Source organism: Ischnura elegans, chromosome 4 (assembly GCF_921293095.1).
Source record: "Ischnura elegans chromosome 4, ioIscEleg1.1, whole genome shotgun sequence".
In the NCBI taxonomy this organism is placed as follows: domain Eukaryota; kingdom Metazoa; phylum Arthropoda; class Insecta; order Odonata; family Coenagrionidae; genus Ischnura; species Ischnura elegans.
The window spans coordinates 6,133,626-6,157,300 of record NC_060249.1 but is presented as its reverse complement, the minus strand read 5'-3'; the positions used below and the strand labels follow the sequence as shown (position 1 = coordinate 6,157,300).

At 39.5% G+C, this 23,675-nt stretch overlaps 1 protein-coding gene across 3 annotated transcripts in view; it reads right to left on the bottom strand.

Annotated features, from left to right (window-relative positions):
- Positions 1-6,547: 6,547 nt before the first annotated feature.
- LOC124157023 (transcription initiation factor IIA subunit 1) overlaps positions 6,548-23,675 on the bottom strand; it is a 79,017-nt gene continuing 61,889 nt past the window's right edge. For all 3 annotated transcript variants that reach the window (XM_046531488.1, XM_046531487.1, XM_046531489.1), the window contains 4 exons: positions 22,715-22,890; positions 19,295-19,540; positions 9,944-10,033; positions 6,548-7,502 (listed from right to left, as the gene is read on the bottom strand). In XM_046531488.1, the coding sequence (XP_046387444.1) occupies positions 7,395-7,502; positions 9,944-10,033; positions 19,295-19,540; positions 22,715-22,890 (620 nt within the window). In that variant the 3' untranslated portion in view covers positions 6,548-7,394. The remainder of the gene's footprint in view (positions 7,503-9,943; positions 10,034-19,294; positions 19,541-22,714; positions 22,891-23,675) is intronic.

Genomic DNA, 23,675 nt, shown 5'->3' with positions numbered 1-23,675 from the left:
AAAATCGACAAATGAAACATGACAGCAATGCGACTACCACGATCCTTATATATTGGTTGCTGATTTCATGCTCGGGTGTGTTGCCTGGGACGACGCTTCACGACTCGGGGAACAGATACGCTACCACTAGGGGGACTGTGGAACTAACCGCGATCGCTGCGGTTGTTCGGAAGCAAATCGGGGAGAGAATGTGCTGTATGGGCCATAAATCATTAATTTTAATAAATTGGTCTGGTGAATAAGACCTACTGAAGCAGAAGTATCTAAAAATTTACTCTGTATTAGGGTTTTATAATTTGAAAAAATATCACTACAATATCTATTTTTCGCGATGAAAAGTGAAAATTTTCAAGCGCGCGAAAACACGACAGCTAAGTATGAATGCTGGGAAAACTCCATGTGACGTCGTTCTGGTTCCCGCATCCACTGTGTGAGGTGACCTTGGGGCGAGGGTATTGTGCACCGCTGCGATGCTGGCTGCTAGCAGGTAGCAGAGCACCATGCTAGCTGGTAGTGCTTCGCTTAAATAAGGATTATTAATACCTTAAAAACGAGGAAAACTTTCCGACAGGTTTTGGTGGATAGGTTATGTCGTGAGGTAGCAGAGTACCCTGCTAGCAAGTAGCGCTTGGCTTAAACAAGGATTATTAATACCTTATCAAGCGAAGGAAACTTTCCGACTTTAGCCAGTTTTAATTGGCGATTATTAAGACATGTTTCCCTGAGCTCTGTGCCCCATGCATGCATTGGTAACCTCAGACGATGTTAAACTCCTATCTACTCGTAGAAACTAGGTCCCTGTGACGTCACGTGGAGTGGCATCCCATGGGCGCCAATCTGGCCTTTTTTAAATGAGGATAAAATTGACCATTGCCATTCGTTTAAACCGGTGTTTCTAAAACCAAATAATTTGTATATTATGAATACACTAATGTTGGGTAACGAATCGCAATCAATGCCTTTCGTTTTCTGTGAAGGAAACTACCCCATTGTGCTAGTCAACCATCCAACCGCAGAAATGGTTTCAATAAAAAGAATGTTCACAACACAAAAATAGTATTTTAATATATATTTTTTAAATGTAAACACACTGACAATTTACAAATATGACGCATTAAAAATTAAGCTAAGTATATTTTTTCTTTGGCATATTTCTTATATTTGATTTTTTCCTTAATTTCTTTTGAGGAAAAGGTCATGAAATTGTTCACACGAATTTATTTAGTTATATTTCCCACATTGAATTGCATTCAAAGTCTCAACAATTGATGGTGATTTTTCTGATGCACACACTTCATTTACAGTAGAAAAAGCGTGTTGCGTCGCAGCATTAGCTTATGGTAAGGGCAAAGAATATTCCTTAAATTTATTGCACTTTTGCATGGAATATGCTTCGTATCAATTGATGAAATATTTATAACCATTTGTACTCCATCAAGATTTGTGCTGATGCCCAAGATTTCACCCATTTCTAACCAATATATTTTTTAATAATGATACCTCATTAATTAGATCATTTTTGGAAATATTATTATATGGAAAATTTTATCACAATGATCGAATGATTTTAAAACATCATTCCAATATAGTTTATGTTTTAATGTAATCCAATTAAAATGTTCAATATAATTTTAATATAGCTTCCACTCTTCTAAATAATCTTTTCAGTTACTACAGAAATTTTTAACGTGATTTATGATATCGGTAACGCGTTTTACAGTAACCAAGTATTTTCTGAAATTCGACTTCAGTTTCACAAAATTCTCTCAGCATTTGAACACGCACAGTGTAATGTAGAAATAAAAATATACACAACATTTTCCACATCTGCGGGCAACAAATTAGCAGCTGTTTGAAAGGCATTATGTATCATGTGCGCTGCGAAAACCGATTTGATAACTATTGTGATGTACAGGCCTTATATCTGAAGGAATGACTGTGAAAAATGGCATGGAAAGACATCCTACTAATGCCAGTTTCTTTTCTTCGTCTCCATAAATTGTTTTTACTACAAATTTCTGTACTTTGGAGGAAGATGCAGGAGTATTTAAATATCTTTTATGCCCTTGCGTCTCCAAGTGCTTCAAAATATCATTCCTACTGCTGCGAAAAATAGAAAATTATACGTTACGTTTCAAACATTTGACAAAGTAATCGCTTCTGGATTTTTTTGATAAAATGAGATTCACTTCTTAGATGATCTTCGAATTCGCATCCTCTTTTCTTACGCATCATGAAAAATATCTAAAAAATGTCATAAATTGTTTTTAAAAAATAATTGAAAACTCTGTAAGTACATACGTACAAAATTACATGAAAATATTTATTAAGTTATTCAATGAATTAAATATAATTGATTGTTATAAAGCAAATTTACTTTTAAAATTATTTTAATCCAATCCTCTCTTTCCATCTAATTATAAATATGTCAATAGGTATTCTTTATTCCCAGAATTTTCCGCAGCGTACGTAAATCATAGGTGTCACTTGCAAGGCCGGCGCTAAACCTTTTTCCACCATCACAAAATATAAATGACAGGAGAGCTGTCTGCTAAACAAAAAAATATTCATTTATGAAATAACTAAATTACTTACCTAAATCATCTGAATGCTGATTTGTTGACATCCCTTTTTTAATAGCACTACCGCGCAGTTCAATTTACATTGATCGTTAAAAAAAATTGATATATGAAAAGGGGTTGCTGCGTTACTTCATGGACGACCGTCAAATTCTTTAACACCATGACCCTTTTCCTTTCAATGCATGACAAAACATGGGGACAAAGTGGTCCACAAACTTTTACAAGACTTCAAAAATAAGGGGCACAGTGTATTTTTGAACAACTATTACAATAATGTTCCCCTAGCTAGGAATCTGATTAAATGAATACATACCCCACAGGGACCCTCTGTGCGTTAAAAGAAGTCAATCCAGAAGAGGTTTTTGGGAACAAGCTCACAAAAGACCAGATTGTTGCTCGTTGGAGTGAGAAGGGGAAATGTGTCTTCTGCTGGAGGGATTAGAGGGATGTGTCCCTTTTATATCCTTTGAGTTCAGGTGTAACCTAGTACCCACTGAAAGGTCGGTCGGAGGTAAACCGGAAGCAGTGATGGAGTACAATTTTTATTTTTCACAAGTACAAAGTTAATGGGTGGTGTCAATCACTGCGACCAAGTTGCTGTCCTGCTACACCTGTCAGCACAGGTCCCTCATGTGGTGGAAAGAACTTGCTATTCATTTATTTCAAATATAGATGGTAAACAGCTATATTCTGTACAACAAGTTCAGAGGCAGCAAGAAGAACTTATGTGATTTCAGAATGGAGGTAATTGAGTCCTTATTTTCCTCCAAAATAAGTGCCTTGCCACCATCCCCACAGCAAAAAAGGGTTCCTCCCACTTTCCGGAGATAGCTAGCGAAGGGTAAAAAACCTCAAAAAAGATGTAGTGGTGTGCTACTCATGCATAAATGTTGGGTGATTTCCAAAAATGAAATAATAAAAATATTTATTTTTTAGCAAAATTGGTGTAATAAGAATATAATTATCATACTAAGCCTAAATTATGCAGAAATAACTGTGTTGAAAAAAAAAGTTCCACTACCAGCAAAGCTATAATCTCACATTGCGGCATTGAAAACGTTACGTGAGGTCTCACATTATCAACGTAGCAACCAAGTTGAGTTAGAATAAGGATCAACACTTCATGAACATTCTGGAATATGGCCCTCAGTCTTATTTGTTCACAAAACCATTCTTCTCACTGATACTAACCAATATTTTTTTGTTAGGGGTGCTAACTCACTTCCTTCCACAAATCCCTTTATCATTTCCTCTCCACTACTAATGCAATCATACATCAGGGTTACAATGCACGGATGTACAAGTTCCCTATGTACAAAATCTCATGGCGCTAAAAGGGAATGTTGTTGTGGTCGGGGAAAGAGCAGATTACATCAAGAAGGAAGAGGATTTAATCCAAGCTAATAACATCATCAAATTTGCAGCAGCGGCACACCCCAACCTCTCAACCAGAAACCCTTCACGACTCACTTAACTCGAAGGAAACTTGCAAGGGCTGAAGGGACCTTGCTAAGGTTGCCTTGGTTGAGATACCACTCACACACACGTACCTACAAAACTCACTTGTTGGGCTCGCCTCCAACAGAAAATGCTTGAGCAATGGTACTTACGGTAACCTTGATGGGATATGTGGACCAATTTCAAAATCCAAGATTTCCTTCTCAACGCAACATAGGGTCGGCTCTTCACTTCAACAAAATGTTGAGTGACAGCAAACAATGGACTCCGCTAGTAATCTATACTGTGGCAAAAATGCAACATAAGCCATCCGCCGACGTGGTATTAGTGAGCATGTGAGAGCAAAATAATTAGAAATGTGCGAATAGTATCCGCGAATACTCGAATACCTTGAATACTAGAAAGTAATCAATGAATATCGGATACTTTCTAGTATTCGAGGACTCGAATAATTATGCTAAAGGTACGCTCTCGAATACTTTGAATTTCGCGCCATACACTGGCGCTGGTAGTTGACTCGGAAAATAAGAGAACAAAAGAATCGTGTTTCACCCTTCCCTCTTTCTCCCCCACTGACCTTTTTCTGCCTACCTGCTTCGAAGCTACCCATTTCTGGAGGTCAACTGCTGCATGAGTACCGTGGGATAGTTACATTAGTGCATTTTCCAAGATCCGCTATCCCCCTCCATTAACAGCACTACCCCGCCCCCCCTCTGAGGCTTTCCTCCTCTCTGAAGTAAAAAAAGGTTCCAGCTCGCGCACGGATAATATTACGAAGATCTTAGCTTCGAAAAAAATATCAAGTTACGAGAACAATAAAAACGTGTTTCACGCCCTCCCCCCTTTTCTCACCCACTGACCTTTTTCAGCCTACCTGCTTCAAAGTTCCCAGTTTCGGGAGGTCAACTGCCGCATGAATCACCTATTAGCCCAAAAGGTGTCTAAGAATGACTTACGGCAATTGATATTACACCTTTATTGGATTGAAATATTAGTAATGTGCGCGTAACTCAAAAAAGAATAAAACCAAACGTGATGCATTTCTGACTTTATTAAAGAATTTTAAGCGAGGAAATAAATGTCAATATACGACGGAGACTTAGCATTCTGGCGAGACTCGATATGAGCAGCAGAGCTTCTCGGAAGTTGATGCAGTATTTTTTCCCAAAAACATATATCGAGTTACAATTTATGAGTTGTGCTATAAATCTCTATTGTTACAGTCACAGATGAAGGGATTTTTTCTCAGGATATTTGGTTTCCCCCTGATAGCAATTCGAATTCATCTTCTTATCTCGTGAGAACTTCCAAAGATGGACTGAAAATAATTGAAGAAGCAGAAAATCCGGTGGAGAAGTGTGTGTATTTTGCAAAACGCCTCAGATTGTCCGCTGGCACTTGACAGCAGGAGTGGGGGTAAAGCAAGCTACCTGTTGAAAATAAGAAGTTGGATGAAGCCGAGCATCAGATGGGCGTGCTGCTGAAATGGCGATTGGTAGATAAGAATGTATACATCAGACAGAAATCCATCGTAGCAGTGTAAATGCTGAGACGGCATGAAATCATTTTTCGCGAGGTGGTGTGTCCCCTTAGAATATTTGAAAGAGAAGTTAGTTGAATCAACTATATGCCTAATTGTTTCCATAAAATTAAAATATTCTTTAATCAGCTAAATTCCTGTTCATATCCTTTAAAGGAAATCAAAATTACTCCCCAAAATCTTGTTTCCTGCTGCGTAGGCAACCAAGTCAAACATTCCCGCTTTCATCGTTTCGTATTCGAATATTCGAGTAATGATTTAAGATTCGAATTTGATATAAGAGTTCGAGAAATCTGCTATTCGACCCATCTCTAAAAATAATTATTTATAATGAGCACTAACACAACTTTTTTTAAATTGTCAATTGCGGTAGCGTTAGAAACATAAGGAGACCCATATTTTTCTGTGACTTTATCCATCACCTACTTCTCAACCTAATCATGACAAAAAAAAAGAATGAACACCCTTAACCAGATCCACCTAAGAGACGAACGAAGACTAGGTGGCTCTGCCTTAACAGTTTCACAGATTAGATCATGATGTCACACATTCGTGCCTAGTCCATCAACAGGAAATAGAATTAGTCGCGACAGAAGACTAATCTTCCTCCTCATACAGCCATTCCCTCATAAATGAGCAGATGCCTATGTTACCGCCCACTACATTTGAGAGTTGCTGACGTCATCAGAATCCTGGTTCTTTGACTTACTCAGGGAGAATCGCTTATCAAGGGTAGGAATCATTCACGACAAGAATGTAATAAACAAAAACAACAACAGTTGGAGGAGTACCTGAGATTTTTCATTTTGAATCCCTCAAAAAGGTCTCTTTAATTTTTTAACTCAATCAAAATGGAAAATAATGAAATTTTGTGAACATTTCATGACAGTAGTAAATGAATAATGATAATGGCGATTGAGAACCCAATATGTGAGATGAAGAAGGTATTAGAAGAAAAGGCTGGAACTATTGCTCGCACGGTATTGAATGCCAACAAATTATTTACCTTTATTTTTCAAAAGTTGTCAACACCATACGTGCATACTTTGCTGAACAAATCCATATCTTTGAATATTGTCCCTCCAAATAATTTTAAACATAACAGCAGCATGACTTCCTCTTCTTCAATAATTAAAGATTGATTCCAGACATCTTGCTAGCATTACTGTGCAATTACCTATAGGTTAACATAAAGACAGGCTTTGGAGATGACACAGTAAAAGTGACAACATGAAGTGTTTTTCTGTCATCCAACTGCCCCTCAAACACAGCAAACAACAAAATGAGCATGATAACATCAAAACAGGATGCAAGGGCAGGATGTCCCTTCATAAAATATCCGTCTGTAATTCCGTAAAATCAAATGTGAAAGGATCTTTGTTTACAAAAGATCAAATACTTTCTCAAAGATGCATTCTAGTGAACTAAATCCCATTACACACATTATACACTGCGATCAAAACGCCAAACCTCCTCCCTTGATGACAGCGAAGAAGCGAAGAAAAGGCTTTGCGCTCAATCCCAGAGGCACTTGCGGCACGCACAAGATTGACAACTCAACATCAGATGCACACAGACACACACAACACACACACCATGTTTGTTCCTAGATCACACTAATTGGCACAGAGTGCACATGTTGGGTCTCCGAAAGAGGAGAATGGGTGCGCACATACCAATGTGGGATGTACAAACAAATGTGCACCATTGCAACACTGTGCACCATTCCACTCTGCTCTCGCAGTGGGCCTTTGTGCGCCTATGGCACATGTGCGACAGCACTGGCAATAGATGCCAGCATGTGCACGCGCCCCTCACCACTCTGCGTCGCCATTGGCACGCTGGAACACAAAGTCCTTCCCACCGAGGTTCATGATGCCATCCTTGAGATAGAATTTCCACTTGTTTCGGCTCCTTGTGATCTGCAGACAAAGGAAGTATACACACACATCATTTGCATAATAAGTTCGGACCACAGGGAGGAAAGTAAAAAGGCATTATATTTGGGAACAAATCAATCACAATATCCACCAGTGGTGTATTTATTTCTCCAGTATCTCATTCATTTGATTAGCCACCTCTTCAGGAATATAAAATTCAGAGGGTCATATCAAATGAAAAAAAAATTATAACTTCTGATAATACTCTGAGAAAACTTTCCATTCTGAAAATAATTATGTAAGTGATTGGTAGAGGTCCATGAAATTTACGAGATTCGATATTGTCAATTGACTTGTTAAGTCTTGCGCATAACGCACCCGCATAATATCGAGCACCGTAGTGATTTCCCCGCCAGAATTACCGTTAAATTTATCACAACCTCTCTCTTCGATTCCCATGTATCAATCTTGAAATATTTAGAATGAGGCACTTTCTCACCTGAAGAATTAGATATTACGAATTAAAAAGTGCTGAAAGAAATTTAACACGGCTGCGGGAGAGAGGAAATACAACCTCACATGCCTGGAACACGTCAATGCCGAGCAGTAATTCCGGTGACTCATCGCGACGCATCAGACAGGGTCATTGGATAACTTGTTGCAGGAAAACCTTGAGTGTGGGTCTAATGTAACAATTTCGCTGACTTAAACACGGCCGCTGGCTAGCACCGGGCCGCAGTTTTTGTGCAAATTTAGCTGAAAAACGCTGCGTGAATTATTAGTATTGAAAGTATAAGGTCACGATAAGAAGAAAAAAAATGAACTACTTACTTATGGAACGACAGTTTACCACATGAATTTGAGACTGAGCACTCCCATGTTAACTTCATTTCTAACAGATCGCCAGAAATTACAAAGATTAGGGAATCTTGGTGAAGGTTTTCTGGCGATGGAAACTCTTGCTATGGCGAGTCATTTGTCAACAACAAAAGGGCCTCTCAAAAACGAATTTTTTTTACATGCTTATTATAGGGTCAATACTCGATCGGGTCGACTCTTGGTGAACGTTTTCCAGCAATGGAAACTCTCACTATGGCGAATGCCAACACCGTAAGGGCCTCGTAAAAGCGAATTATTTTTCATGCTTATCATAAGGTTAATTGAAGGTGCTTAAGCTATCTCTCGTAACGGCAGGGGCCTCGCAATAGCCTGTGCTTGTTTTAACACGGTTCCACCGTACATTATTTTTGTTATGGCAGCAACAGTAAACATAATTCTACCAAAAAATCCAATGCGTATGTAGCTGGCCAAACAAATGTCCAGGGAGCCAGAGGGGTGGCCAAGGCTGTGTAATCTGAACTGGTTTTAACCAGATGTACAGTGAGTCCTCGTTCTACGTCACCCTGTTTAACGTCATTTCGCGATAACGTCACGAAAATTTTGAGACCGTCATTCGTTTATCGCACCTACGCTTTGCAATAACGTCACGTCTTTCAAATTTCGCGCGAAAAAAAGGCGAAGCGGCGGGCGTTGCAGGTTGTTCGTTTTGTGGGCGGTAATATAGTCAGTCATACAAAGTGTAAAACTGTGTTGTTTATTGATAATTGCGATTACGGTTTTAGCAAAAATTTCTGCAAAATGAATTCTTGCGTAGGTGCGCAAGGTTTTACTTGGCATAATGGTTTTCAGGAACCTAAAAAGTGATTTCAAGGCATTTTTCCGTGTAGAACTCGGAGTTTTTGTCGTCACTTTTTTCGCCGAGTTCACAATAATTTTGGTTCCTGTAACTGCAACGATGTTTCAGCGATGATGATGCCCAAGGTTCTTAGACTGTACTCTAAAAACCTTGGATGATGCCCAGGCGACGCTCGCCCGGGCGACCACCATAGCGAAGCCGAAAAGCAAATGCTGGAAGATACAAAAATGGAGAAGGATTTACGTCACTGCTGCTATTGTCGTCGATGAAGACAGGAACTCGTATTTATGCGATAGTTTGGCATTCCCACCGTAAAAAATGCCCCAGATATGATACGCAAACATTTTTTTCGCGTAGGAATTGTGAGGTCTAGGAGCCGATATTCACTTTTTACATTGTTTCTTATGGGACATTATGCTTCGATTAACGTCATTTCGTTTATCGTCACATTTTTCAAGAACGGTAAGTGACGTTAAACGAGGACTCACTGTATTTTGATACTAAATGTGATTTAAAATTACATAGTACTTCTTACTTTGGTTACAAAATACTTATAAAATTGATTTTCCGATAAAAAAATACATATTTACAGTATCGAAAACACATCATTAAAATACATATACATTTATAATACTCCCCACCTCAAATTTAGTGCAGCACATCTAATCAACCACCAGTACGTCTTCTCCAACAGGTACAAACATACAGTGCACATTGACCAGGGGAAGGGATTAGTATGTAATTCAGTTAAATATAGAGCAAGATACATTATGCTGACTCTGCTTACCTTGTCATACTGGCACACGACAACGTTGTCCGTGTCAAACAAATCAGTTGGATCTTCATCACTTACATCATCCTCTGAGTTAAGGGGCTCCTGCAGACAGGTGAAGATGGATTATTAGACAAGCCATATTCAGCAAGCACACGTGGAAACAACTTTCAACACACAACTGTTAAACATTGAGGTCTAAAAAGAAGGTTTTCACAATAAGTTGCATAATAATTGAACCACATGTAATGAAGTGTTAAGAATTCAAGAAATTCAATTTTTCATAGCTTGGCTGAATGGGAGAATGGACATAAATGGTTTTCATGCATGTTTTCAATTTTTCCCACACAGGACTATTCTCAATGCACTTACTGAATGCATCCACCCAAGTATGTACCGTATAAGCACGTGTAAGAGGCGAACCTTTTTTCCCAGAAATTGCAGCTGAAAATGGGGGTGCGCCTGTTACATAAACTTCTTATTTTCCCCCCTCCCCTTCACCGGTCGCAAGTCCAAGGAGAACTGAGTGGCCTTGGTTTTCAGCGTGAGTAAGTCATCTGAAACCCTGGGTCAAAATCAAGCGGCAGGCAGGGGAGTTTCTCCCTTAGTGACGTATTTTTAAAATGCTCCTGTTTGCTTTTCTTGTAAGCATCACGCCGTCACGTCGGTACCCCAGAGGTGAACATGGAAAAGATGGCACGGGGTTTTTCGCTCCGGAGGGCGCGCTAAATTTACTGCCACGAGTGGGCATCCCGCGGCATTTATACTGCATGTAGTAATCGCTTATCAAACCTAAAGAAACTCGTAGTTTTGAAGGACATACAGTGGAAGCCCCTTATAACGACAGCTGTTGGGAACAGAGAAATCTGTCGCCATAGTGAGTTGTCGTTGTTACCGAATGCAATTATATCGTCACAAAAAAATCACTCATCAGGCGTCACCACGGCTGTTTCTGCCGAGAGGCGAAAATTGCAGCATGATAGCCGTTTTAAATCATTATTTTGAACATTTAATTCACTAATGATCATATTCACTTGCAATCCATGATCAAATCATATGTAATTATGCAGGATGCTATATGCCGAGGCATTAAGAAGTCGATTTTAAAAGCCCCAGCTTCAGACTCACTCGTAGTGAACTGTGCATTATGAGCTGTTATTATCCTTATTTCTTGGATGCTCCAAATATACTTGTCATAACTACCAGTTATGGCTATGCATCAGACTATTAAATGCTAAAACTTCGGAATCTGTTCAAAAATTCATACCTTCTATCTTTCCGAATAGTAATGAAAATGATGGGTGGCTGCTGCAATTGGGTGACGAAAGGAGCGTGATAAAAAAATTTTAGGGTTCCACATGAGCATTGCAATTCTATCTTTTTCAGGTTAACGGCGGAATGAAGGTGGAAGTAATCTTCTAATGCTTCAAGTCTGCCTGTATGAATGGTTTACTATCGTGTTTCAAAACAGCCGACTCAAATGCTATCGGAATCATGAAACCGAACAGCATTACGGCATCTAAAAGCATATTAGTCATATCAATTATCTTCGGTGGAAAGGGTGAAAAACTGCTTCAAATAAATAGAAGGACAAATGATAAATGAAGTCCACTCTTTGTCTGTCTGTTAGGAAAATTTATGTTTCGTAGAGATTCACGCAATCAGACGCAATATCAGCGGACGTAGAGACCTCTAGCGGCAGTAGCGCACACTTTTTGATAGGAATGCTGACTGGAACTGAAGAACGCTCGTAGTGTTAGGCGGCAATAACACAATTTTAACGTTTCTTAGTTCTATTAGTGGGTGGGCTGGGCAATTGTCAATGAATAATAGTAAATAATAGTACTTTTTTATTCCTTCCACCAATCCTGGCATCAAACGGTCGTAACCACTGCGTGCAGATAGCAGCCGTCATCCAAACATTTTTATTTGCTTCGTAAGTGCAAGGGAGAGTTTTAACTCCCTTAAAACATTGGGGATGGGCGGATTTCCCCACCACGAACGGTTTTAACTTATCTGAACCATCCATATTGGCGCATAAAAGAACAGTTACGGGGTCTTTACTTTTCTTCCCTCCTTTGCAGGGGTCCGTTCGAGTGGCGAGAGTTTAGCCCGGGAGAAGGTTAAAATATATGCCCGTCTCATCCGCGTTGTAAATATCGCAGGGACTGTAATTGTCCATATAGTCTTTAAGGACCGGAGCCCAGCCTTCCACAGCATTAACATCAACACTTGATGATTCACCGGATAGTTTGACAAGGGATATCCCCTTCCTATTTTTAAATCGTGCAAACCATCCATCCGAGCACTTAAAATTGTCTTCACCAAGCCTCTCACACAAATACTCAGCTTTAGCCTTCATCATTGGGCCGGTGATAGGAATCCCTGCAGCTCTTTGCTGGCAAAACCACGAGAAAAGAGCAGTTTCTAGCTGCGGATGCTCTCCGGGCCGCAGGTGTTTTTGAGTGCTTGGACGCCCTTCTTTAAGCATTGCCGAACGAATTTGTTCTTTTTTCTTTAAAATAGTGAACAATGTCGATGTATTAATTCCAAATCGCCTCGCTATTTCACTCTTTGAACACTCTCCACTTTCACAATCTGCAATAATTCTCATTTTGGTTTTTAAATCCAAGGACTTGCGTTTACCAGCCATGGTGCTAGCAGACGGGCGGAATTATTTTTAACGTTTTTAACCTCACTGTGGAGGCGCGGGAGGGAGATGACAAAAGAGCAATGAAATGTGTACTCGAGAAATTTATTAAGGAAAGAAGAATAGGAGAATACGGAACATGTAGTCGTCGACGTTGGCGGAAAAAATGCCGTTTTAAAAGCATTGAATTCCAGAGATGTGGCACGTGGTCAAAAAGTACACCTGTCGTAATTACGAATGGCGCAAGAGAGGAATCGAGCCATTATCGCTAATACGAATTTATTTTACATTTAAATCATAGGGTTTAAAATGGTTCCTTGGGTAGCTGTCGCTAATTCGAGCTTGTCGCTATATCCCGTACTCGTTATAAGGGGCTTCCACTGTACATGGTAAATATACAACATCTGTCTTGCCGAGCCATTTCCATTAAGCTGAGGACCTGATTTTTCAAAAATCATCTTCAGACGCTAATTTGAGGATTTTTGCGACCGAAAATTATATCGCATTCAAAACCTGCTGTTTAAAAAATTCGAACGAGTGTGTTCATTGTTGGACTAAATGGTATACAGAAGCAATCGGAAATGCTTATAAGTGAAGAGCGCTGAAGGAGAGGTCAAGGGGAAGGAGCGCGCTCCCTCCCCTCCATATTTCAAACAACGAGGCTATGAGCGAAGGAGCAAGGGAAGAACACGTCCGATCTTGCATGTGACGCCGTTGCCTTCAAAGTGAAGGGGCAAAGGCGCAGCAATTTGATACACGCAGTTTGCGTTGCCTGAAGTTTCCAGTCCGTCTCGTCTTGTTTGAATGCACTTATGCTATGCTTGTTTCTTCTGAAATTGTGCTGTTTGGACTATGTTGAATATTAGTAGCCTTGTTTTAACCATAAATCTTTGTGTCAATCAATTAGAGCTTAAAAAACTGAAATGCTGTCACATATACGTCGCGTTAGGTCTCATTCTTTTTAGAACCACGTGCGTGTCATACAATTGCTGAAAGAAATCGAGATATCTTCGAGCTCGGTAGGTGACTCACCTAGCATTTGACCTCCAGAAACTGGGAGCATTGAACCTGGTAGACCAAAAAAGGTCAGTTGGTGAGATGGGGTAGGGATGAAACATGTTTCCATTGCTCCCCTGTAACTTGATATTTTCCTGTGGGGTCTCGGAAAGGAAAAAAAAACGGCAGAGGCATTGGCCGAGGGTGGTTCCGTTAAATCTACAACGTGGTTATTATCCTACGGCCCTGAAATTCCCCAATTGTGGTCCAATCTCTTGGGAAGGTTCATGCTATGTGACTGTCGTTTTTTGCCTTAAAATTTTCCACGGTTGCGATTCTATTGCAATACTCCAGTGAGAGCTTTTAAACAAAATTGTTTTTGCGTAGGACTAGCATCGTAGAGCAACGGCGTGTGCGAAGAGAGGATCGGAACTCTTTCTGCTCCCTCTTATGCTGCCATTACCGCCGCAGTTATCAAAATTTCCTCTTTCAATACTAAATACATTTCCTCTTTCAATTTAGTATTGAAAGAGGAAATTTTGATAACTGTTGAAATTCCAGGCACACGTCTGCAACATCGCACAATAGGATAAAAAATACCGCAAAATTTTTTTTCTTTATAGCTTCGATGCTCAAAATAGGGGTGCGCCTCTTACACACGCTTATACGGTATCACCCAATCCGATTTGAAAGGGACCAAAGTGGCACTTGAATGACTCATTATGAGCAAATAAATGACAAGGTCCAATCCACGAGTGTGCGTATGTAGGCACCTCTCTATCAACTCCTCCATTCATACTCCTCCATTGTGCTCATGTTTCAAATCACAACACAATGGCATTCACTATGCATGTCAAGGCACATCATTACAGCACTGAAATGACTTTTGAAACTAAAACGTTATGAAGCTATTCAAGGAAATAAGTGTGGACCAGGCAAAGTATAAGTGTAACTTCTTAATGGAGTCATGTCCAAGAAGTGGAACTACCTAATAATCAAACGTTCCAAAAAGGAGAAATATTTTTCATTTACCAGAATTCTTCCTTGAATATATCAGATTCACTAATCTCACTAGGTTCAAGAGACGTCCTTGAAAGCATGGGATTTTGGATTTTGGGAATTGTGCTACGTAGTTACCATCCCACGGCACTGAGGTTCTCCTGGTGGGGGAAACCGGGAATTTTCGGATATTTTCACCCGATCGTTTTCAGTTCGCCACGTCGATCTGTTTTCATCCCCCCTAATGCGCGAATTTGGTGTGGTTCGTCAACTTGCCTAACACGGCGCGGCATGCACTAAATGACTAGAACTTTTTACAATGTCCCAGTCAACTACCAACGACGTGCGTGCCTTGATTGACCACATGACTTGATGCTGCACACACACACACACACACTTTAAACATTTTTCTGATCTTAAAACTTCGCAATGCCTAGCACATGGTCCATAGGATGTTGCATGGCTATTGATTTCTAATTCAATAGCCATGCAACATCCTATGAAATTCGCGCTTATTTATTTGTTGAAATTCAACTATGTACTATATTGCATAACCATTTGGATAGTTGACTGTGGAGTGAATTTTGACTACCATTTCCACGTCGTCCAACTTCCATTCAAGGCCACTAACCATTAGCTGCATGTGTGATGTGTCACGGTCTACGCTTCTTCTCCCCTTCTAGGGAAAACTCCTATAGAGTTCCTCACAGCTGAAAGCACTTTTTTGAGTCACTTAATCGGAATAATACTATAATAAATAAAAAGGGGTGTTATGGAGGGCCAGAGCATAGAGCCCAATGGCCAAAATCGCATTTTTTTAATCGCATTTTTTCGCGATGTTCCACCATCTAAAAATTATTTTTTCAATACGCCAGCCGAAAGGTATTAAAAAAAACCTCCAGAAAACGACGTTTTTTTTTTTTTTGCCCTCTCAAACATATTTTATAAAAACATGCATTAGAAATTTTCAAATCAACGCCACATCTTCATGTCCCGCTCAAAGTTCTTGAAAACAATAGGAAATATGCTCCATTTCATAAGGTTTCAAATGCCGCAAACTGCATTTAAAAATATGCCTTCTTGACCGAGATATTAAAAAAAGAGTGAAAATCGTATTTTCTATCTAGCCGGCCCTGATGGGCCTCTAGCAGGCTGGAAATGTGGGGAGGTTTGTCCAATTTTATCCCAAATCGCATACCCCAAGTACGGGAAAAACCCGGAACGGGGACTTTTCACCCTCTTTATCCGGCTATGCCCTTTGAATGGGTGGAAAGGAACTTAATGGAATTCGACTCTATTTTTGAGTAAATAGAAGAGAATGAATTTTTTCTAGAATTTGTTTCCGTGGTAATCGAATTATTATTAATATTTTCCTAGCTACAAGTTGATACATATCATGGACTGATATATTTTTCCTCGTGAATTTCTCGTTCAGGCAAAATCGCAATTAATTGATTCTCGAATGTATTTCTTCCAATTCTAGCGAATATTTCTTTTGTTCAATTCCGATCTTTGATGCTAGCTTTCTTTATAATTCCTGCGTAATTCTCCTCTTCTCTGTAACACACATGCTCTACCATGCGGTCATTTACCCGTCTACTCTGTTTTTGGGCCCAAATCGTTTTCTGCAAAGTGTTTAATGTCCACAATTAAACTCGTTTGCTTTCTTTCTTGATACATAGATGCTTCAGAAGTCCATCTCTGATGCACATATCAATTATGCAACAATCATGGGAGTAAATCCTTCGAAGGAAAGTGAAAAGAAAATGTCTGCTGTATATGAGGTAATTTTTTTGTAAGCATTGGGTGGCTTACTGGAAATATATTTTTTGCTAATACAATTGGAAAATTCGACCACACACTATAATTCACGGGATGGTAAAAAAAACTCTATCCCTCCTCTTCATTGAATAGAGCATATTGGAAATTCGGCCAATAAATGGTAATTCATGTAATTACAAGAATAAAATTTCTTCATTGATGGGTAAAGGCAATGAGCAACTCATTTTTTATTTGCTAAATTTTGGTTAGTAAGTCTTTTGAACTTATAGCGACGAAAATCGATATCTGATTAGGGAATGTTAATAATTAGTATGCAAATTAACATAAATGTCTTACAACCGCATTTCTGACGTGAAATTACGTCGAATAATTGATTGTAAGATCTATTCTATTCCTAAACCGAAATTGAGTGCTAAATGCAATGAAAAGTTCAAAGTAGGGACTAAATAAACCGAGAAAAACGTGAACAGGCCAATATTTCTATGAATTCGAAATAACGTTAGTTCCATGATAATGATGAAATAAATTAAAAATGCTCGTTTGTTGGAAAAATTTAAGGGTGAGTCTAACTAGTCTGTTAACTTAATAATTTGCTCAATGTTTCTAATGAAATACATACGCAATGCCCAAAATTTCCCGATTGAGAACTACTGAGTTCGGGCGGCCTGATGTTCTGCCTACGCTCAGCTCTGCAGATCTTCCAAGGCAATTTCCCTTGAAATGTGGAAGGAGTAGTAGGCCATGACACATTGCACATACAGGTAATATTAGGGGCCTTGAATCGGGGTTGGACGACGCGAAACGGTAGTCAAAATTCACTCCACAGTCAACTATCCAAATGGTTATGCAATACAGTTGTTGAATTTCAACAAATAAAAAAGCACGTAAGAATTCAATAGCCATGGAACATCCTATCCCCTATGAAAAAATTGTATAAACCTGTTTCAAATTTTTATACATTCTTATACATTGCCATGGTAATGTATAAGAATGTATAAAAATTTGAAACAGGTTTATACAATTTTTTCATAGGGGTATGGATGTTGTGATAGGCATTGCGAAGTTTTAAGATCAGAAAAATGTTTAAAGTGTGTGTGTGTGTGTGCAGCATCAAGTCATCTGTCACTGGGACTTGATCCGTGGAACCTCTGATTTATAGCATGATACTTTACCCACTACACCACCGGAACAATTGGGTTCAAAGGCAGTCTCAATGCCCAATATGTCGGCTGTGTCCACTGATGTCCTGACGAGAGTAGATTCCATTCTAGGTGAGTCGAGGGCAAAACATACTTCAGTGAATATGTCGAAGAATTCGTAGTTGGATCTTTTGCGCCTTGTCATAATGCGACGGGTTTAAAACTCCCGGTTGTATGAGAGCATTACGAGGGCAAAATTTTTGAAGACAAGTAGTTCCTGATCTGGCCACTCTCAGACGCCAACGAGCTTTGCGTTAATTTTTTCCACCACTGTACAAGGATAGGCTTAACCACGGCTTAACGTCACCTCTGCCAGACAGTGTGTTGCACTGGAAGTTCCCTCCACACTACCCTCAAGAAGGGATGCGGCCATCTCTGAAATGTTTCTGCCTCAGCCAGGACTTGAACCTGGGCCCACAGGGTGTGAAGCCTTCATGATGCAATAGTGAAATTTTGCTCCCTAATTATGGGGTTAATTTGGATGACTTTCCTCAGATATCTAATTTCTTCAATCTCCAATCTTGGGTTTGTCTTTAGGTGGTAAAATGAATTTCCTGAAGCTGTTAACGAGCCAACTTTTTTTTCAAAAATTGGCTACTCTGTGAACATTTAGTACCACCATCCTAAAATTTCTCAAGTATGATAGCCTTGCAGCTTAGTGCCAGAAATGCTAGCAATTCAACCAAGATGTTCAATCGTGGGTAATGTTTTCCAGGAATGCAAAGTTATGTTTCTCTTAAAGTAACACATCATCTGTGGTGTTGCTTGTGAGTAAAAAGATTATTAGGCTTCCATTTCTCGCCTCAAAATGAGTAATTACATCCTGGAAACAAACTGGCCCCTATTGAAAAGGATTTCATGCTAAATACTTAAAAACCTCACGTATGAAATTTCCTCACTTATGAAACTTTTTTTGATTCACCAGTGAAAGTTTCATAAGTGAAGTTCTACTGTATGTACGTCAGCAGTGAACTTAGTTCTACCTGTTACTTGCTGAGACAGCTTAGTTCCAGCGTGGAAAGGAAAACTTTGCTAAACCTTTATTACAATGACTTTAACTCTCATGTTACCTATAGTGTAATATTTTGGGAATCAACTCATCATTCTATTAAAATATTTTGTTTACAAAACGAGCCATGAGAATCATCGCTCAAAAAGGCTACAAATCTTCCAGAAGACCAATCTTTAAAGGCATGCTTATCCTTCCTATTCTGTGTGTGTATATATTTTTATCTGTTATGTATGTGAAGTATAACTTTAAAAATTATACTATGAATAGTGTTATTTATCAGTCATTTTAATTTAAAGAAATACACAACGAGTGAAAGACCTGAAAAAAAAAAATATTAGCATAGCTTTCCACGTCAGGGATTTGATATAACTACGATCACCATCAGTCGCACTCGACTTTACTCGACTAGGCCACCGCAACCGCTTACAATGGCTGTGTAATAATACATAATATGTGAACCAACAGTGGAAACCAGGGCAAGAACGCAGTAAATGCACGCTAAATAATCATTACATCCGACATAAAACAAAAAAGAATGATCAATTTGCAAGTAACATCTCCCTCTGAGTGAATATATCTTCACGCACAAATGAAATATTTTCGTGGAGTAACCTAGGAAAACAGAAAGAGTAAGGGAAACTAAAATTCCTTGAGAAGCAGAAGTGGCACCACAAACTTGTCCTAAAACTTTTGAAAGTGATTGTCTATCCCAAGGCAACAGTACTCACCTCCTCGGCGCCCCCTTCTCCTCCTTCTCCCCCCTCCCCATCCTCCTCGTCGTCTTCCTCCTCATCATCCTCCTCTCTCTCCTCCTTTCCCTCCCCCTCTTCCTCACCCTCATCGTCGTCGTCATCATCGTCATCGTCGTCGTCCGAAGTGTCACCAGTGCCATCCAGCTGGCGCACCGCACCCACCATGCCACCCCCCTTGGCACCAAGTGACGAGCCACCCTTCACGCCAATCACGTGCTGTTGCTGCAACCAATCAAACACACACATTTTCTAATAACAACAGATACTCAGCAATTTTTACTCAATGTTAAATCCAAAATGTCATATTTTCATTGTTTGTCTCATTATAATGCGAATGCTGTCTTTCTTCAATGATGTTATGGCCTTCATGTTATGCCATATACATCTGACATTGGAAAGAAATACAGTGACAACACACAATTGTTGAAAACTATAGAGATATCTTCGAGTTCAGTAGGTGACTCACTTAGCATTTGGCCTCCAGAAACTGGGAGATTTGAACCTGGTAGACCGAAAAAGGTCAGTTGGTGAGATGGGGTAGGGATGAAACACGTTTCCATTGTTCCCGTGTAACTTGATATTTTCCTTTGAGACAAGTGATTTATGGTCTGTGGGGTCTTGGAAAGGAAAAAAAATGTCAGAGGCATTGGCTGATGGAGGGCTGAGTGTGGTTCCGTGAAATGCATGACGTGGTTGTTAACATACGGCACTGAGATTCCCCTGATCGTTGTCCAATCTCTTGGGAAGATTCACGCTATGTGCCTGTCGTGTTTTGCTTTAAAATTTTTCACAGATGAAATTCTATTGCAATACTCCCACAAGACCTTTTAAACAAAATTGTTCGTGAGTCGGACAAGCATTGTAGTGCAACAGCATATGCAAAGAGAAGATCGGAACTCTTTCTACTCCCTCTCATGGGACGTTGCATTTACGAATGCATTGATTGCAAATTTCGGATTCAGATTCAATTTCTTCAATGAATTTGGATCCAAAGTACATTAAGGTGAAGGGCATTATTCATGCATATTTGGATCTGAGGTATCCGATTCGACCATCCCTAGAAAGCATCATAACATTAAGATTACAAGTGAATACCAACTTATCTCCGAACGTCATACATACCGTGTAAATTTAGCTGAAAAATGCCGCGTGAATCAATAGTATCGAAAGTGGAAAATTTGATAACTGTCGAAAGTCCAGGCATAAGTCTGCAACACCGCGCGATAGGATAAAAAAATGAAGGTTTTGAGGATGATGAGGAACACATTCATAAAGAAATTGTTGGAATCACGAGGGACCTGGGCCTGGAAGTTTCTCATGATGACGAGGAGGAATCAATTTCATTCCATAGAGAGGAATTATCAACAGAGGACCTCAAAAATCTGCAAGAACAACTGAAGGCTTTGGAAGAGGACAAGGAAGACTCCAGGGAAGTGAAACAGCTTAATACAAAAAACTTAAGTGAAGCCATGACACTCATTGCGAGGGGAATTGGAATTTACCGACACTGTGACCCAGACTTTGAGAGGAGTTCACGCGTGTTTAGGGCTATTGAGAGTGATATGGCATGTTACAGGGAACTCTACCGTGACAAAATCCCTCAACGCTTATTTTTTCAATGATGTCGCCGATTCCCTTCCATCCACATCCAGGCAAAGTATCTAATATTAATCTAACTAATGAAAACATCGAAGTAAGAATCCCCAAGTGCACTTTTTCACTTCCAACATGATGCCTTCTCAATTTCAATTTTTGTTGAAAAAAATTTCAAAAGTGTAGCTTGTCCTTCAACTTCTATACAGAGGTGAAAATATTTATGTGTTACTATGCCAATAAAATATTTTAAAAGGTTTGTTTGTTTATTCCATTCTCACTGATTATTTTATAGTTACGCTGTGCAAATCCAACTACGTGGCATGAAATCATATCTTAGGTAGGTGCCCTAGGTTTCCTTGATTTAATGGTTTTCAGGAACCTAAAAAGTGATTTCAAGGTATTTTTTCGTTTGGAACTCAGAATTTTTGCCGTCAATATTTTCACCGTGTTCACAATAATTTTGGCTCTTGTAACTGCGACAATGTTTCAGCGATGATGATGCCCAGGCGACGCCCACCCCAGCAACCACATACCGAAGCTGAAAAGCAAATGTGGGAAGATAGAAAAATGGGGAAAGATTTACGTCACTGCTGCTACTGTCATCGATGAAGACAGGAACTCATAATTATGCCATAGTTTGACATTCCCAACATAAAAATTGCCCCAGAAATGATACGCTTAAATTTTTTTTTGCATAGGAATGGTGAGGTCTTGGAGCCGATGTTCACTTTTTTCATTTTTTTTTATAGGATATTATGTTTTGATTAATGTCATTTCGTTTATCTTCACATTTTTCAGGAAGGGTAAGTGACGTTAAACGAGGACTCACCGTATATACCATGTGCATGCACTGTAACGTGAAAATATCACAATGGAGTGAAAAATCCACCTCACCATTACTGATGCATCTGTGACTGAAACACAAGGCCGTATGCGATGAGAAAGTGACAAAATTGGAGGAAACGAGTGTGAGGAAAATTTGAAAATATTAAAATGTGTATTACAATCAAAATGCATTCCTTTTATCGTAGCTATCCTGCAGAAACTTAAATAATTACTTCATTTTATAGCAGCCAATAAAAAAGCATTTGAATCCAAAAATATCCGAAGAGCTGACATGAAATCAAGGATCCGATCCGGATCCGATAAAAATCCTGGATTCGTCCATCCCTAGTTAAAATATGTACTTGCATCTGAAATACTGCCCAGCCCTGGCGGTGACTACTAATATTTATTCAAGAGTTAAAGCTCACCATAGTTTTTATTTACAAAAGCATATTTGTAGTGGTTTTACCTCTGATCAGAGCATAAGAAGGATTTGATTATCACCAATAACATGGATTTTGCAACAGTGGCACATTGAAAAATATGGAGGAGTAAAATATTGATGTTCTAGTTCCATTGCAAAAAACTTTGTGCAATTTTCCTTCCATTTACAGGTGGTCTCATGATGATTACTTTTGCGACTTATATACCTTTGTAATTCACGGACTAAGACCTTTTTCAAACGTTTTGAATTTTAAAAAATCTCATCTATAATCATAAAACTTATTTTTTTGAATGGGTTTTTCTTATTACTTGACTCTTTACTCAATAATGGATCATTTCTGCTGATGCCAATGCACCTTCTGAAAAATATGGTGTATTGCAATGTTGCCTACATCCAGGTAAATTAACTATTCATTGGAAATATCGTTAATCTGGAATGCGTCTGATCGCAAGCATTCCAGGTATTCAATCATCTACTCCACATATATTTGCATTGAATGAGAAATTAGAAGCAATTAGATGGGGACGTACCATAGATGTGGCCGAGATGCTGTTGCTGCCCGCCATGGCATTTGAGAGTCCTGCTTGCAGCTGTCCCTGCAGTGCTGTGGTCACGTGTTGCTGCAGCAGAGAGGTGGCCAGGTGGAGTGGAAGAGCCATTGTGGCAGAGATCACGGGGCCCGACAGCACAGACTGCAGCTGATTGCCTGCATTCAAGGACTCATACACTAAACTATGCCACCAAAATATACCTATAGCAAAGCCTATTTGATGCATTTCTATCCAGGAACTGTACAAGGAAAGATAGGTTTATGATGCAAAGGGGACATGACCAAGTAAAGAATATTTATCTTCAACAAGAGTGGAGTTCATTGAGGAGTCCATCCCATCGAAGCTTCATCAACATACGTTGTCACTACAGGTGCATTTCAATCAGAGATGGGTCGGTTCTGGTTCTCGGTATTGCCGGTTCTTGGCTATGGAACTGGTATCGTGAACCGATCGCATATAGTCAGTACTTTGGAACAGACTTGGTGCGGTGGCGAGGATTTGAATTTGGCTCCCAAAGCCGAAATGGTTTGCAGCATATTCAAAGCCAAAAAGTGAAAAGAAGATGAAAAAACACATATATTACTTTCCGATTGCATGGAGTCCACAATTTTTTCTTTTGAGAGTCGCACATTAACACACTCATTTAAGGATTCGTCAGTTTGATGTTCTCTTCGAAATTATAACATTTCCAGAGCCTTTCAAACGAGCTGACTTTTTGACTGCCGCCGTCCACGGCACTGCGCCATTCTTTCAACTTACCATAGTTCTCTATCTCAAACAAGCCAATTCGTACCGTTTACGGTGCCCATTTCAATCCAGCCCGGCAATGCGAGGTCTACGGCGTCAAATACACACAATGCCCCATTGAGACCACTTTCAGACGATACGACTTTTCCCTGGCTGCCGTTCACGAGAAATTCAGGCGGATTTCAGACGAGAC